The sequence below is a fragment of the Chanodichthys erythropterus genome, chromosome 15 (assembly GCF_024489055.1).
Source record: "Chanodichthys erythropterus isolate Z2021 chromosome 15, ASM2448905v1, whole genome shotgun sequence".
NCBI classification, from domain to species: domain Eukaryota; kingdom Metazoa; phylum Chordata; class Actinopteri; order Cypriniformes; family Xenocyprididae; genus Chanodichthys; species Chanodichthys erythropterus.
In genome coordinates this window covers 4,432,379-4,446,947 of record NC_090235.1, presented here as the reverse complement: position 1 = coordinate 4,446,947, position 14,569 = coordinate 4,432,379, and the positions used below count along the sequence as shown (strand labels likewise).

General features: G+C 43.2%; 1 protein-coding gene across 1 annotated transcript in view; it reads right to left on the bottom strand.

The window, feature by feature from the left end:
• The window catches only part of grin2da (glutamate receptor, ionotropic, N-methyl D-aspartate 2D, a), a 66,627-nt gene that overhangs the window by 30,662 nt on the left and 21,396 nt on the right, over positions 1-14,569 (bottom strand). Inside the window, exon 4 of the mRNA XM_067361650.1 lies at positions 10,175-10,503. Within this exon, the coding sequence (XP_067217751.1) occupies positions 10,175-10,503 (329 nt within the window). The remainder of the gene's footprint in view (positions 1-10,174; positions 10,504-14,569) is intronic.

Sequence of the window (14,569 nt, the reverse complement as noted above, 5' to 3'; positions counted from 1 at the left end):
GATCCATTAATGTACTAAAAACATATTTAAATCAGTTCATGTGAGTACAGTGTTTCAATATTAATATTATAAAGATATGTTTTTAGTACATTAATGGATCTTGAGAGAGGTCATTGTCATTGTTCCCTATGCAGGCCTCACTGAGTCATCGGATTTCAACAAAGATATCTTAATTTGTGTTCCGAAGATGAACGAAGGTCTTATGCTGTGTTCACACCAGACGCGACTTGCGCGAATAAATCGCGCTATTCGCGCGTAGTTGGACGCTTGAACATTTTGAGTTTACTCGCTTCATTCGCGCGTGAAAATCCCTTCACAACAGACGCGAATTCGCGTCATGAGAGGGGCTCTCCGCGCTTCAAGATGTGTCCCAGACTCTCCAACTGCTTTCTGCACACTTCCTCTGAATAAACACAACTTGTCAATAATTGTAAATTACAACGAATAAGCTCAATTGGTCGTCTTTAGTTGGCTTGTAGTCTTAATATGTATGTATATATATATATGTATATATAGCTCAAATTGAGTAAAGACCGTTTTTTACAACTTATCAGATTGTCCGACCTCCTCACTCACTTTCTTTCAAACACGATCCTTTTTATTTCTGTTGCTATAAATGTATGAAGATGTACAGCGACGATGATTTTGTCCTCCGTTGTTGTTTCGAATTTCTGCCTCAGCTCGCTACGTCACGTCACTACTAGAGCAAGCTCCTGATTGGTTAACGCGCCGCGTCATTCGCGCAGCTTCATTCGCGCGAATCGCGCCGCAGGATGTCAATTCGCGTCTTTGCATTGACTTAACATGTAAATCACTCGCGCTTACCGCTTCATTCGCGTCCGGTGTGAACGCACCATTACGGGTGTGGAACGGCATGAGGGTGAGTAATAAATGACAGAATTTTAATTTTTGGGTGAACTAACCCTTTAACATGCCTATGATGCCTAAAAGGGTATACTTTGGTTTTTTACACATACGCTAGCGTACACACAGTTGAACACACAGCTTTGCAAAGTATACTTCACTATATTTTGCAAGCACTATACTTTTTAAGTATACTATACACAGGCGTTTGACGCATTCAGATTTGAGCAATGTCTTGCCATGAGTTGCAACCCATATAAATATATTTGTATTCTTTCATGCTAGAGTTGTACAAATGAGGGTACTTTCTAACCTCTTCGCACAATCTGTCGTATATATAGGCCTCCGTTGTTGCTGTAGCAGTCTGTTCTGTTTTTTGCAGGATTTCTTCGACTACCTTGTGAATCGATGCCCCCAGGGCAAGACATCCATACCTTGTGGATAAACTAATTACTGCAACAAAAAAAAAACAAACAAACAAAAAAAATTTAAATGCGCATGTGCGACCTGTGCATACAAGTATGCGTGGTAACAAAAATCCAGTAGTGCACGTACTCTGCTGATGATGGAATTCACGTGACACGCACGGTACGCTAACCCTCACATACACATAAAAAGTGAAGTATACTTTGAGCTTTAGGGTTATTTAGGGCTATCTACACAAGAATGTTCTAAGGGGCCATTCACACAGAATGCGTTTTTGCATTTACAAATGAGACGCAAGGCAGTGCAATTTTTATTAACCTCCTTTCCTTTAACCTCTTTTCTTATTAAAATATGCTGCAAAAGATGCAAGACATAAGCGCAATGGTCAATCAAGTCTGTCTAGTATATTTTTATAAAGGAAAACAGTGAATGTCCAAAATGAACATCTAAGAATGTTCGAAACACCTACAGTGCTGCTTGAAAGTTTGTGAACCCCTTGCAGAATCTGGGAAAATGATTTGAACAAAATAAGAGGGATCATACAATATGCATGTTATTTTTTATTTAGTACAGTCCTGAGTAAAATATTTTATATAAAAAATGTTTACATATGGTCCACAAAACAAAAAAATTGAATTTATAAAAATGACCCGCTCAAAATTTTGTGAACCCTTGATTCGTGTGGTTACCTGGATAATCTATGACCTTTTTTTTTTTTTTTTTTTTTTTTGTGATGGTTGTTCATGAGTCCCTTGTTTGTCCTGAGCAGTTAAACTGCCCAATATTCTTCAGAAAAATCCTCCAGGTCCTGAAAATTCTTCAGTTTTCCAGCATCTTTTGCATATTTGATCCCTTTCCAGCAGTGATTGTATGATTCTCAGATCCATCTTTTCACACCGAGGGCAACTGAGGGACTCAAACATAACTATTAAAAAAGGTTTAAACATTCAATGATGCTCCAGAAGGAAACACAATGCATTAAGAGTCAGGGGAGAAAACTTTTGAACAAGATAAAGATGTCCAAATTTTTTCTTATTTTGTTTAAATATCTTTTTTTTTTTTTTTTTTCATTTTGTACTGCCCTTCGACAGCAACAGAAGACACTTCAATGTTTGCCAGGCTCTTAATGAATCGTGTCTCCTTCTGGAGCATCACTGAATGTTTGAACCTTTTTTAATAGTTATGTTTTGAGTCTACCTTCCCGAAGATCTCCCAAATCTTTCGTACCGTTTGAGGGTGGAGCATCCACTCATCTGAGGGGACATTGCTCCACGATAGCATGTCTGCCCCAAGGTTCGACTTGCCAGGAATGTGTGTCGCTCTGAGCGACTGCAACCTGGGCGTTGCCCATTCGAGGAGGTGCTTTGTCAGGGCGCAAAGGCGGCTGGACGAAAGGCCTCCTTGGTGGTTTATATATGACACGACCGTCATGCTGTCCGACTGGACTAGGACGTGGTGTCCTTTCAGGAACGCCTGAAAAGAGTTCAGGGCATGCTCTACTGCCAGCATCTCGAGGCAGTTGATGTGCAGATGGCTCTGCTCGCGAGTCCACGAGCCAAAGGCTGGTCTGCCCTCGAAAACGGCGCCCCAACCCGTGTTGGAGGCGTCCGTTGAAAGCACCTTCCTTCTCGTAACCGCCTGAAGGGGGACTTCATGCTTGAACCAGCTGGGGTTCGTCTAAGGTCTCAGGGCTGTAACGCAGGCCTGATTGACCCTGATAAGGAAGCGGCCGTGCCGCCAAGCATGTAGTGGAGTTTCAGCCAGTGTTGCAGAGGCCGCATTCGTAGGAGGCCAAGCTGCAGTACTGGGGAGGCGGAAGCCATCAGCCCTAACATCCTCTGGAAAGTCTTCAGAGGGTAACAGCGTGCTCTGGAGAGACTACAGCCCTCATGTGGACTGAGTCGAAGACTGACGAAGACTGACTCAGGTCCAGTGAGAAGAACCAGTCCCCGGGGCGTATTTGCACGAGGATCTGCTTCAATGTCAACATTCTGAACTTCCGTCTCATGAGGGAGAGGTTCAGAAGCCTTAAGTCTAAGATGGGTCTGAGACTGCCATCTTTCTTGGGGACAACAAAGTAGCAGCTGTAGAAACCCGACTCGCTCTCTGCGGGGGGAACGATTTCTATGGCTCCCTTCTGTAACAGAGACGTCACTTCTGCGCGGAGGACATGAGCGTCGTCTGTTTTGACCGAAGTGGTGACCACACCACTGAGGCGCGGCGTCCTGGGGGGGAACTGTAGGAGTAGCCGTTGGATATAGTCACGATGACCCACTGTGACACTCCTGGGATGGCTTGCCAGGCCTCGACCCGTGTGACCAGGGGTTGAATAGCGTCTGGTGACAGACCGCTGTGCAGGGGTCTTTGCACCGTCATTATAGGAGGAGGAAATTTGCTCTCTTTTTGGTAATGTAAAAATATTGGGTTCGCCATTAGAACGGCGGTTTGTGTGGGCGCAGTCATAGTGGGCCCAGGGCACATAACCCGATGAATTCCAGCACCCGGAGCTAAGCGAGGTGGCAGGGAATGTAAGCGAGAGAGCTTTTGGGGCGGTCTGGCCATGGCGAGACCTAACACCATCCTCTTTCTTCCTGCTTGATCAGGAAGATGCCGGAGGCGTCGGGTCCAGCACTATCTTAGGGCGGGGACCCTGGCGTCTCAGGAGCGTGGAGCGTTACGCTGGGCGGGCCCGCAGGCGCTGCACCTTGGGTGGCGCTGGCTGTGATGCGGAAGGGGCAGGCTTGCTCTGAGGCTGGGTCGGCGCAGGTTTGGACCAACTTGCAGCAGATGAAGAGCTGGAGCGCTTTGGCAAGAAATGTTGCATTGCCTGGGACGATTTTTGCGCGGCCGAGAAGCGCTCGGTGAACCCCTCCACGGCTGACCCAAAGAGACCTGAGGGGGAGACGGGGGCATCCAAGAAGTCCATCTTGTCTGCGTCTTTGATCTCTGTGAGGTTAAACCAGAGTTGGCGCTCCAACACAACCAGGTTGGCCATGGACCTACCTATGGCCTGGGCCGTGGTCTTCGTGGCGCGCAGGGCCAGATCGGTGGTGCTGCGGAGGTCACGGAAGGCCAGCGCATCAATTCCAGACTCGTCCAGGGTGCGGAGGAGGATGGCCATTGAGTGGAGCGCTGAAGCCGCTTGCCCTGTGGAGGAGTACGCTCGGCTGGCAATGGCAGAGGTCGTACGGCAGGCCTGAGAGGGAAGGGCCCTCTTGCTCTTCCAGCCCACGGCAGCAGGCGGGCAGAGGTGAGCGGCCACGGCTTTGTCGAGCGGCGGCATCTGCTCGTAGCCCTTCTCACGGGAGCCGTCAACCGTGGTGAGGGCCGCGGGTGAAGAAGTGCGAAGGCGGGCGGAGTAAGGGGCGTGCCAGGACTTCGTGAGCTCTGAGTGGACCTCGGCGAAGAAGGGCGCAGAGAGCACCAGGCCTGGGACATTTATGTTGTGTCTTGTTATGTTTATATGCAGCAGCTGTCTTCTGTGAGGGGCTGCAGCTTTCATTTTGTTGTTTGTTTACTTTTGGATAAAAATTATGTTGAACGTTCGCCGGTTTCTGCCTCCTCCTTCCCTAAACTTGAACTTCATTACAACTATCCTTCAAATGAATCTATGATGCCCAAAAATGTTCTACATAAATGTTAAAACCCACCCATAATGTAGTCAGGATTCCCAAAAAATCTGTTTGTAAAAATGTTCAATGTACCTATGATATTTATGTAATTTGATTCCAAAATATTTGATTGCACCTAGATCTGTTTGATGCTCAAAAATTAAGCCTACGCAAGAAAAATTCACACACATCAATAATGCACAAAAATGCAACCAAAGTAAGAATGTTCTTATGTGCCTGTGATATCCAGAAATGTGTCTAGATAAGCAACTCTCTAGGTTTTAAAACAACCAGAGAGAGAGAGAGAGAGAGAGAGAGAGAGAGAGAGAGAGTTGGAAAAGTTGAAGACGTCAATACTGCTGCGACATCCTGCACAGACAGCATGAGTTAATAAGAGGAAGTGGGCGTAAGAGTGAGTGAATGAGGGATGGAGCAGACCTTGAGTGAATGAATGAGTGAGAGTAAGATTGAGTTTGAGTGTGTGTGGGTGAAGCCGGGTGGCTGCGAGATCAGTTCCATTGGTGACAGTCTGTGATATTTCCCCCTGCACTCAGCACACCATAACCAATTATCCTATTTACATGCAAAACGACACTGCATGCGTGCCTCTTTAGAGCCGCCCGCAGGGGCAAGACGAGAGCGGAGAGGAAAAATGAAGGGATGAGACAGTGGGGGCCAACAAAAGGGTAGGAGAAAAGGAGGGGGACAGGAAAGAATGAGTGCGAGGAAGAGCGAAGAGTAAAAGAGATAAAGAGATGGAATTAGAGTGGGGGAAGTAATGTCAACATGATGAGAGAGGAGAGTTATTATGAAAGAGTGCAGGGACTGAGAAATGCACAGGCATGAAAGAGTGAGAGAACGTGAAAAGGAGGGGAAAAGAATGACAGAACAAGAATGAAAAGAGAGAAAACAACCCAAAAAGAGGGTGAAAAAGTTGAAAGGAGAAAGGCAATGAAGGGTGAATAACAGTGGACAGGCGTGCAGGTGAGTATTCATCACACTCCATTAACTTAGGCAGTAACAAAAAGTTAGCAGTAGGGGGCAACAGGTCTGTTGTAATATGCTTATTCATAGTAATGCCAGCACTCTTGTCTCCTGCCTCTAATGACTGATTTAGAAACAGCTCTCGGCACATCTGCCTCCATATTTAAAAAGAATAGCTGTAATATACTGCTCCCAAAGTAAACGGCCTTACGTGCAACGGTCAAACCTGAATAATATTCAGTAACCGTGGCTGTAATCTGCGAACTTGCTCCGTTGATTGGACTGTGGATCATGCTGGATGTGATTTAATTATTTCGTCAACTCAAAAGTGGACTTTAGATGAATCATATTAATAAAATATGCTATATTATCAAACTGACCACCATTATACAAATCAATTTAACTTCACTAAAACATGACCACAAGCTCAAATATCAAACATTTGTGCTTCATAGCTCAGAAAGCTTGATCAATATCATAATCATAAACCACAAGAGACATGAATTTCACCATACCTGTCATGAAATATCTTCAGGACATATTTCATTTGACGATCAAAAGAAATAGAAATTATATTTTGCTTAAAGAAAATGCAGCCTATTTGTTTCACTCAAAAATACTGTCATCAATTACTCAAGGTGATATCAATTACTAAGGTGATATTTTTAATACTGCTTTTGTCCATACAATTAAAGCTAATGGTGTTCAAGGGAACATTGTCTTTGCATTGTGACATTATTTTCATGACAATTTCCCCCCAAATTCTCATTACCACAATGTGGCAAAAAAAAAAAAAATCGTTCATTACTATATAATGGAACAGATAATGGTATTTTATTTAAAATGTAAGGTCATTTAATGAGAACCTAATGAGAATCATGTTTGAAAATAATGAGAATAACAAATAAAATTGAAAGTAAAATATCCTGATATACTGCTGTAATGAGAATATGGAAGAAAAATATGCTTATTTGTCATGAAAATAATGTCGCAGTGTCACAATCTTAATGGTCCTAAAAATAGGCAATAGGCAAAGAATAATTTCTATTTTTTATATTTATTTTTGAACTGAAATATGAGAGACATGTTCTTTGGAGACTCATCCAACCATTTTAGAAAATTAATTAGAGAACAAAAAATGTACTCTGTGACTCTACTGCTTCAACCCACATGAAGATTGAATACAAGTAAGCTCAAAGGCAGTTTGCAATGATTTTAAAATAAGGAAGAAAACAATTCCTATATGAAAACACTCGTAAAGGATCTATAGATGTGATTCCGTGGTCAGTGCTAATGAACAGAGATCAATGGGAAAACCTTGAGCAAAATATAGCAGCAAGTCTTAAAGTGTACAGGCTGTCCACTGGCTCCCCCGAAGGAATAGATGTTGCAATACTTTGAGGTAGAGAAGCAAATCCCTTTCAGGCAAAGAGTAGAGAAATTAACTTTAAAATATGGATAACTTTGGTTAGACCTAATATGCAGATGTCACATCAAACAAAACCTGATGATTGATAATAATTGTGCTAGTAAAGTGGGCTTGAGAGAACGTCGCTCAATATGGAAATGAAATGGCAGGGTCAGCTAACCTAACCTGATGGCATGTTTAAGTGATTGACTTTTGAAGGTGCTTAAAAGATTTATGATTCCCTTAGTTCATGCCTGAGTGACACAAACACTTCCGAGAGAGCTCCCCCCCCCATAAAAGACAAGTCAACGGTGATGTTTGAGGCCAGATTTTTTTGGGAGACTGAGTGATTTGTGAGAAGTATGACTGACAGGCAGCAAATCCCTGCAGTATGGGCTGTCAAACACAAATCAAACGCAGGTTAAGGACCTGTGTGTGTGACTGAACACATGTGGCCTCATTGGGTTATGGTTGAAAAGAGACCCAGGTAACAGACAACACAGGGTTTTGATTCAGTCATCACAGTCACACTGTTTGGCACTATCTTTGAAATTTGCACTGCAAGAGATGAAACAGGAACTCTGTAGTTTTTTTTTTTTTTTGCCGCTCATGATGCACCCGGTTTAGGGCCATTTCCTCTAACAGTACAAAGTCAATGTAGTGTTCATACATAATTAACACCAGTGATGCACAGCCTGAAATAAAGAGTTTCAGTTTGTGTTAGGAGTCTGTGGAGAGATATATTACAACCAAAAAGTAATAAATATTTATCAAATGAATGCTTTAACAATTTTAAATAGAACAGCCTGGACTGCATTTGGGTCAGTATACTTTTATTCTTTTATTCTTACAAATGCAGCTGGATCATGTGCAGATCATGGTTAATAAAATAAATAAATAACTTGTTCGTGATTATCTAAAGATCTCACATTTTGTGGATTCAAATTTTAGCTTGGATGCCATTTTATATGTTAGTGTACTCTTAATACTCTTTAAAGATAATCATGATGCATTAAGACCAAATCGATTTTTTCAACATCAAGGCGGGTGTCCGGCAAGGATGTATTCTGTCCCCTATGCTGTTTCTTGTAGAGATGGTCTTCATTATGAGAAAGTCAACTGATTATGTTGGGGCTGGCATCCCTTGGACTGACCATGACTGCTTGGCCAAACTGGAGTTTAAGGACGATGTAGCGCTAATTGTGGAAGACAATCTGCGGCTACAAGTACAAGCTACGACATGCCTGACCCAGGAAGCGGCAAAGGTCGGGATGCGACACCAAAAATCGACACCAAAAAATCAAAGTCAATGCCGGTAGGCCTAGCGAAACCTGGAGCATGTTGGCTCGTGTTCTGAATAAGGTAAACGCCTTTCATCATCGACGCCTCCGCTGTATCCACAAGATACGCTACTCTGACCAAATCCGAAATTAAGTGGTGTGGCGACAGAGTGGATTCGACATAGGGCTGCACGATTATGACAAAAATCATAATTGTCGATTATTCCCTTGAAATTGTATTTGCGTCTATTAATTACAATTATCACAATTTACATTGAATGATTTGAATAGCTTCATACCATTGTTTGAAGCAACTGCATGCCATATTTTTCTTCCTGAATTTTTTATTGCTTTTCTATAGCATTAAGCCTCAAATGTCAATTGTACATCGATTTGGTTTCTTCTTTAATTAAAAATTTTTTTTTTAAAAAAATTGACATATGGGCCATTTTCCGCAGCGGACATTTATTTTGATGGTGCTGAGAACAGCTCAGCCAGAGCCTGAACACACAGTGCTCGCATTCTCCGGCTTCATTAGTTTGCGGTCCTGCCTAATACGTTATTAGATACAACTTTTATACAAAGAAAGAAGACAGTATATGAGAAAAAGTATTAGCTTTTGCCATGTGGTTGATGCTCAATGTCGCTAGCTGAGCAGAAATACATATTCATGTTTGGCTTGGTCTGCTCAAAGTCAAACGATTTTCTCCTTAGCGTAAGGTTTAGAGGGCCATCTATCACTGTTTTGCGTGTTTTAGAGTTAGTTTGTGGAGTAAATATATAGGCAATATACATATATAGCTTTTTAAAAATGGCAGGTGCTGGTGTTTCACGTGCGTTCGACCAATCAGCATACACTTACGTCACTGGTAGTTCTGTTTGTGCTGGGTTAGACCTTTTACACTCTGAAGTAGTCATGATTCACCTCTCACAACGTAACATGCTCTAAACACACCTCTTAAGCACGTAGAATAATGTAAGTAGATATTTTTTGTAATCACGCCTTTGAACGATTACAAAATTGTGGCATCCGTAATCGTAATTGCGATTAAAAATTCGATTCATTATGCAGCCCTAATTCAACAGGCTGGACGTCATAGTTGTGGAATGCCGGCTTCGTTTGGCAAGGCATATCTTCCATGCCATGGCAGCCCTCCTTCAAGTGGCCATGAACTGGATCCCACCAGGTGGTAAACGTGGACGTGGTTGTCCCCGTATCACCTGGAGCTGCACTTTCACAGCCGACCTTAAACTCATTGATATGTCGTGGAATGAAGTCGCAGCCACTGCGATGGATAGATGTAGATGGAGAAAACTTGTCGCCCGATGTGCTCGTAAGCATGGGAGGAACTAAGTCTAAGTAAGCCTAAGTACTCTTAAATATTGACAGAATCTACTTTTAGTGGATATGTGCATTTATTTACAGTCTTTCTCTACAAAAAAAGGGAAACCAAAAATTGAGGACTGATCCTGCACTAATTTTCAAATTTTCATCCAATCAAATTCATATTCATACTATAGTTCTTCTTTCTTCTTATTTTTGAATGAGACATGGGTGTACATCAAACAAAGCCGTGAACTTAGCAGCAAGCTTTGCTTACCTTATCCTATCTGGCACCCTCTGGGTTTGATTTCCATCCATCATGCAGTTCCCGGCGAAGCTCGTCCCTCGAGCCCCAGCATACTCCCTACGCAAAGCCATAGCACCGTGCGTCAGTACCGACACACCCTTTGCAATTCGCCGTCGTGGCTCGTCCCTCCATCCCTGTGGCCTCACAGCGAACAGAGCCTTGGGTAGACCCTCAAGACCAAGTCCTGACAGAGCCGGGCCCACCGCAAACCACATATGTGAGGGAGTAGCCTGCCCTGATGCCCATGCAGCCTTAAAAATGTGCTCCGCCTCTTCCTGTGAGCAATACAGGAGTCGTACCTGTAAAGAGTGGTAGAGTGAGAATAGAATAAGTATTCAAAGGGACCACTTTTTCCTTTTAAATTCAACATAAAATCAAAATGTATTTACTTATTGCGCATTCCTGGTTTTATTGTGCACAATGATCATTGCTGTAAATTAAAAAAAAAGTCTTTGTAATGTTTAATAAAATTGGAAAAACTTGATCTACATCTTTTTCTCATTAAATATCCTGATTTACTCTGAAATGTGTCACATTATGGAAGAAAAAGAAAGTTTGGAGTTTATAAAAACATCCTTGGTCATGCTAGGGATACTGAAGAACACGAATATTATTCAAACATGAATATCATTTCATGTCACAAGCAGAAATAATGAACACTTTACAGTCATCAAGCTCAATAAGCTCTTTCTGGCTGCTCATGATACTTCTATGATTTCAGAAATTGCCCTATCGGAACAGAGTGATCCGGTCAGCTTGTTATTCATGCACTAGCAAGTGTTCTTCAATATCCTTAGCATGACCAAGAGTGTTTTTATGAACCTCAAACCCAGGACATGGTGTATGAGGGCTTTTTCCACACACATTTCAGAAAAAGGTCAGAGATGTCAGACATCTTAAAATTACTTTGATGTGTAAGGGTCTTGTTTTTCTTGTTGGAGATGTGTTGCTTATCCTACTTGTAGACATGTAGCCACAGGCTCCTGACAGGAAGATAAAACTACTCTTGAGGGTTGTTGACTGGTGACCTGCAAACCTCCAAAACAATTCTTACAGTATAACAACTGTAGCGAAAGTAGAAGTGTGGAATCAATAGATCTTCCAGCAGGGGCAAGACTAGGACCTGCTATTGAACTACTCCCCCAAATGTTTTTTTTTTTTTTTCCTCCAATGGCTGTGGGTCTTATTTCCTTATAAAAATAAAGAAAGAAATAAACGGGCAGTTAAAATAAACTTGCAAAAAAAAATAAAAATAAAAATCTGAAACAATATTCTCAGTGTTCTATCAGCTCTTACTTACATAATTCAGGATACTTGTGATATTTGTACCCTTTCATTTGTTTTTACTGATTTTGTTTTTAAATAAACATTCATATTTTATGTCAAATTCTTACATTTTAATAAATAAATTCACTTATAATAATAAAGACACTGAAGGGCTGTTACCAATCAAATGAAACCAGTATCAACAAAATCCATCTTTCCACTGCAGAGGACAGCTGCATCTAAAGTGGTATTTAAATGTATATACACAGACTGTTTAATGAAGCTTAGATGTGGCATGAATGCATTTAAAGTGCAACTGCATAAATAAAGTTATGAGATTAACATTTTAAATGAAAATTTCTAAATATGCAAATATAAAATGTTGGAAAAAATTATATTATACTTTTAAACATAAAAATTAACTAAAGCACCAGTAGGCGGTTCATTCAACTGAGTCATTCCAATGGCTGATTCAATCAAGAATGAAACAAGTGTCTTTCTGAATGGGTCATTAAATCATTGACTCACTCGATTCATTCAAAAACAAAACACTGCAGTGTTCGGACACGCACACCAGTTATGCTGTGACTTTGTTTTGAACTACTTTTGTTGACAAAATAGAGCAAAAAAAAAAACAAAACAAAAAAAACAATATTGTCAGAGATATTGTGAAAATCAAATTGTGGTGATATATATCATTTCAGACATTCATTCAAGGCCTCTGTAATTTTAATGTGGTAGCGTAAACGTTTTATTTGTAGCCCTGTTTGAATTAATGCCTTTACAGACATGAAAATTATGTTTTGCTTTTCTCTCTTATAGTCACCCACAAGATATATGCCCCAGCATATGCATTGATACTTTTTCACTCTCTTCAACTGACCATAAAGAGACAGAGAGAGCAGTGCAAAAATCAGCAAGGGCCAGCAACAGCTTTAGCATAGATGCTGATGAGGCAAAACAGGGATGTATGCATGTGTTTTTCTTCATGATTAATTTGTCCATGCTCTCGTATTTCTCAAGAAGCTGAGAGTATCCTCAGCTGACTCCTTCTACCTCCAGGTACTAGGCCTGGGCGGTGAGTGCTACAATGAGAGATCTGCCGCTGGGCCAGTCCTGTAAACCTCTCATTCCTCAGCATGCTCATTCCCCCCCGGTCGAGTTTCCAGATGAGTTTAGCGGCTAACCCTCTGGCGAGCTTAATTTCTCATTTAGGAATAGAGAGGAAGATGAAGTGTCACTCCTAGCATTATGCCTTCTGCCGCTGATGACTCGTCTGTGCTGCTGCCTTTGTGCACGACAGCGCAGTTTGAGGCTGAGGCAGAGTTGGCAACCGTGCTTTCCTAGGCAGCCATGAGCATTGGGCTTGAGTGGTCTCCTCCACCCTGTCCCAAGCACTAATGGCTGGACGATAAGTTCTTGGCATCAAGCTATGGCTATCCTGCAAGTCTACCAGGCCAAAGTGTTGAAAGACCTGCTTGAGGGCAGTCCTGACCCAGAGGTAATGCAGGGACTGCGTTCAGCCACGGACTATGCCTTCTGGGCTGCGAAGATGATGGCACAGGCTCTGGGTCAGGGGATGTCCGTTAGTGGTCCAGTAGTGCCATATTTGGCTCAACCTCGCAGAGATGTGGGATGCGTAGAAAGTGTGCTTTCTCTATGCCCACTCCCAAGGTAGCCTGTTTGGCGACACAGTTTTCACCAGTGAAGAAGCAGATAGAGCTGATAAAGCACATCTTGCCTCGACACAGGTCTTCCTCTAGACCCCTGTTAGCCCAAGCTCTGGCTGCTCATCGCCGAGGGTGGCCTGCAAAGGCTGCACTGGTCCTGCAACAGCCTGGACTGGTAACAAGGCCCCAGAGGTCCAGTAGCAGGAAAGGTGGCACCGTCCGCCTGTCGTCAGGATACTAAGAACCCCCCACAAGGTGTCAAAGCGTTCCTGAGATGGGTGACGCAGGGAAGGAGAGGCTCCAGACCTGTTCGCCCTGGCCAGAGCAAGCCTCACTCCCATCAGAGGGGGGAGTGAATCTTACATGGTCATTAAAAGAGCAATTTCTTCTTTCCCTGGGTCTCTCACACACACACACACACACACACACACACACACAAAATGCTCATGGCCCTCATCGTCTTCATGACCGGACATTGAACACTCACACCAGAAAATCGGGGGGCTGCTCCCCACGTTCATGAGTCTGCTCAGAACTGCTCAGAGTGTGCTGAGTATTGATGAGGCCCAGCCTCCTTGACTGTCACAAACCGCCGCCACAGTGGACCCGGGGAGCAAGGTATGTGCGTCAGCACATTGTTCAGCATGAGTAATGAGAGGGTGGGAAAGAAAGGAGGTGAGTTGAGACCAATCGCAGATCTGTAAGTTTTGAATTGGGCCCTGCACAAGCTTCCATTCAAAATGCTCACGCTGAAACACATTCTTTCATGCATTCAACATCAAGACTGGTTCACAGCGACAGACCTGAAGGATGAGTACTTTCATGCCTCAATCCTTCCATGGCACAGACATGTTTATACTGTTTATACGGTTTGCCTTTGAAGGTTGAGCATATCAGTACCTCCCCTTCAGACTGTCCCTGTCTCCTTGCATCTTTAAGGATGTCGCAGAGGCTGCCCTTGCCCCTTTAAGGGAAGTGGGTATTAGCATTCTCAACTACCCTGATGACTGGTTAATCCTAGCTCACTCGCAAGAGTTGCTGTGTGCACAGGGACCTGGTCCCGAGCACCTAGCCAGATTGGGACTTGAGGTCAACTGGGTGAAGTGCAAGTTCTCCCTACTGGCTTTATTTGCTGCATTCACGCCACTGGGATTGATGCACATGAAACCACTTCAGCATTGGCTTTAGACAGGAGTCCCGAGATGGGCATGGCGCTGTGGCACATCACGTTACCATCACGCCAATCTGTCATCTTTATTCAGCCCTTGGTCAGACCTTGTATTTCTACGGGCAGGAGTTCCCCTTGAACAAGTATCCAGGTGTGTTGTTGTCACAACATACTCCTCAGAGACCGGCTGGGGCACTGTATGCAATGGGCACACAGACTCGGGACAGTGGACAGGCCCCCGACTGCACTGGCACATCAGCT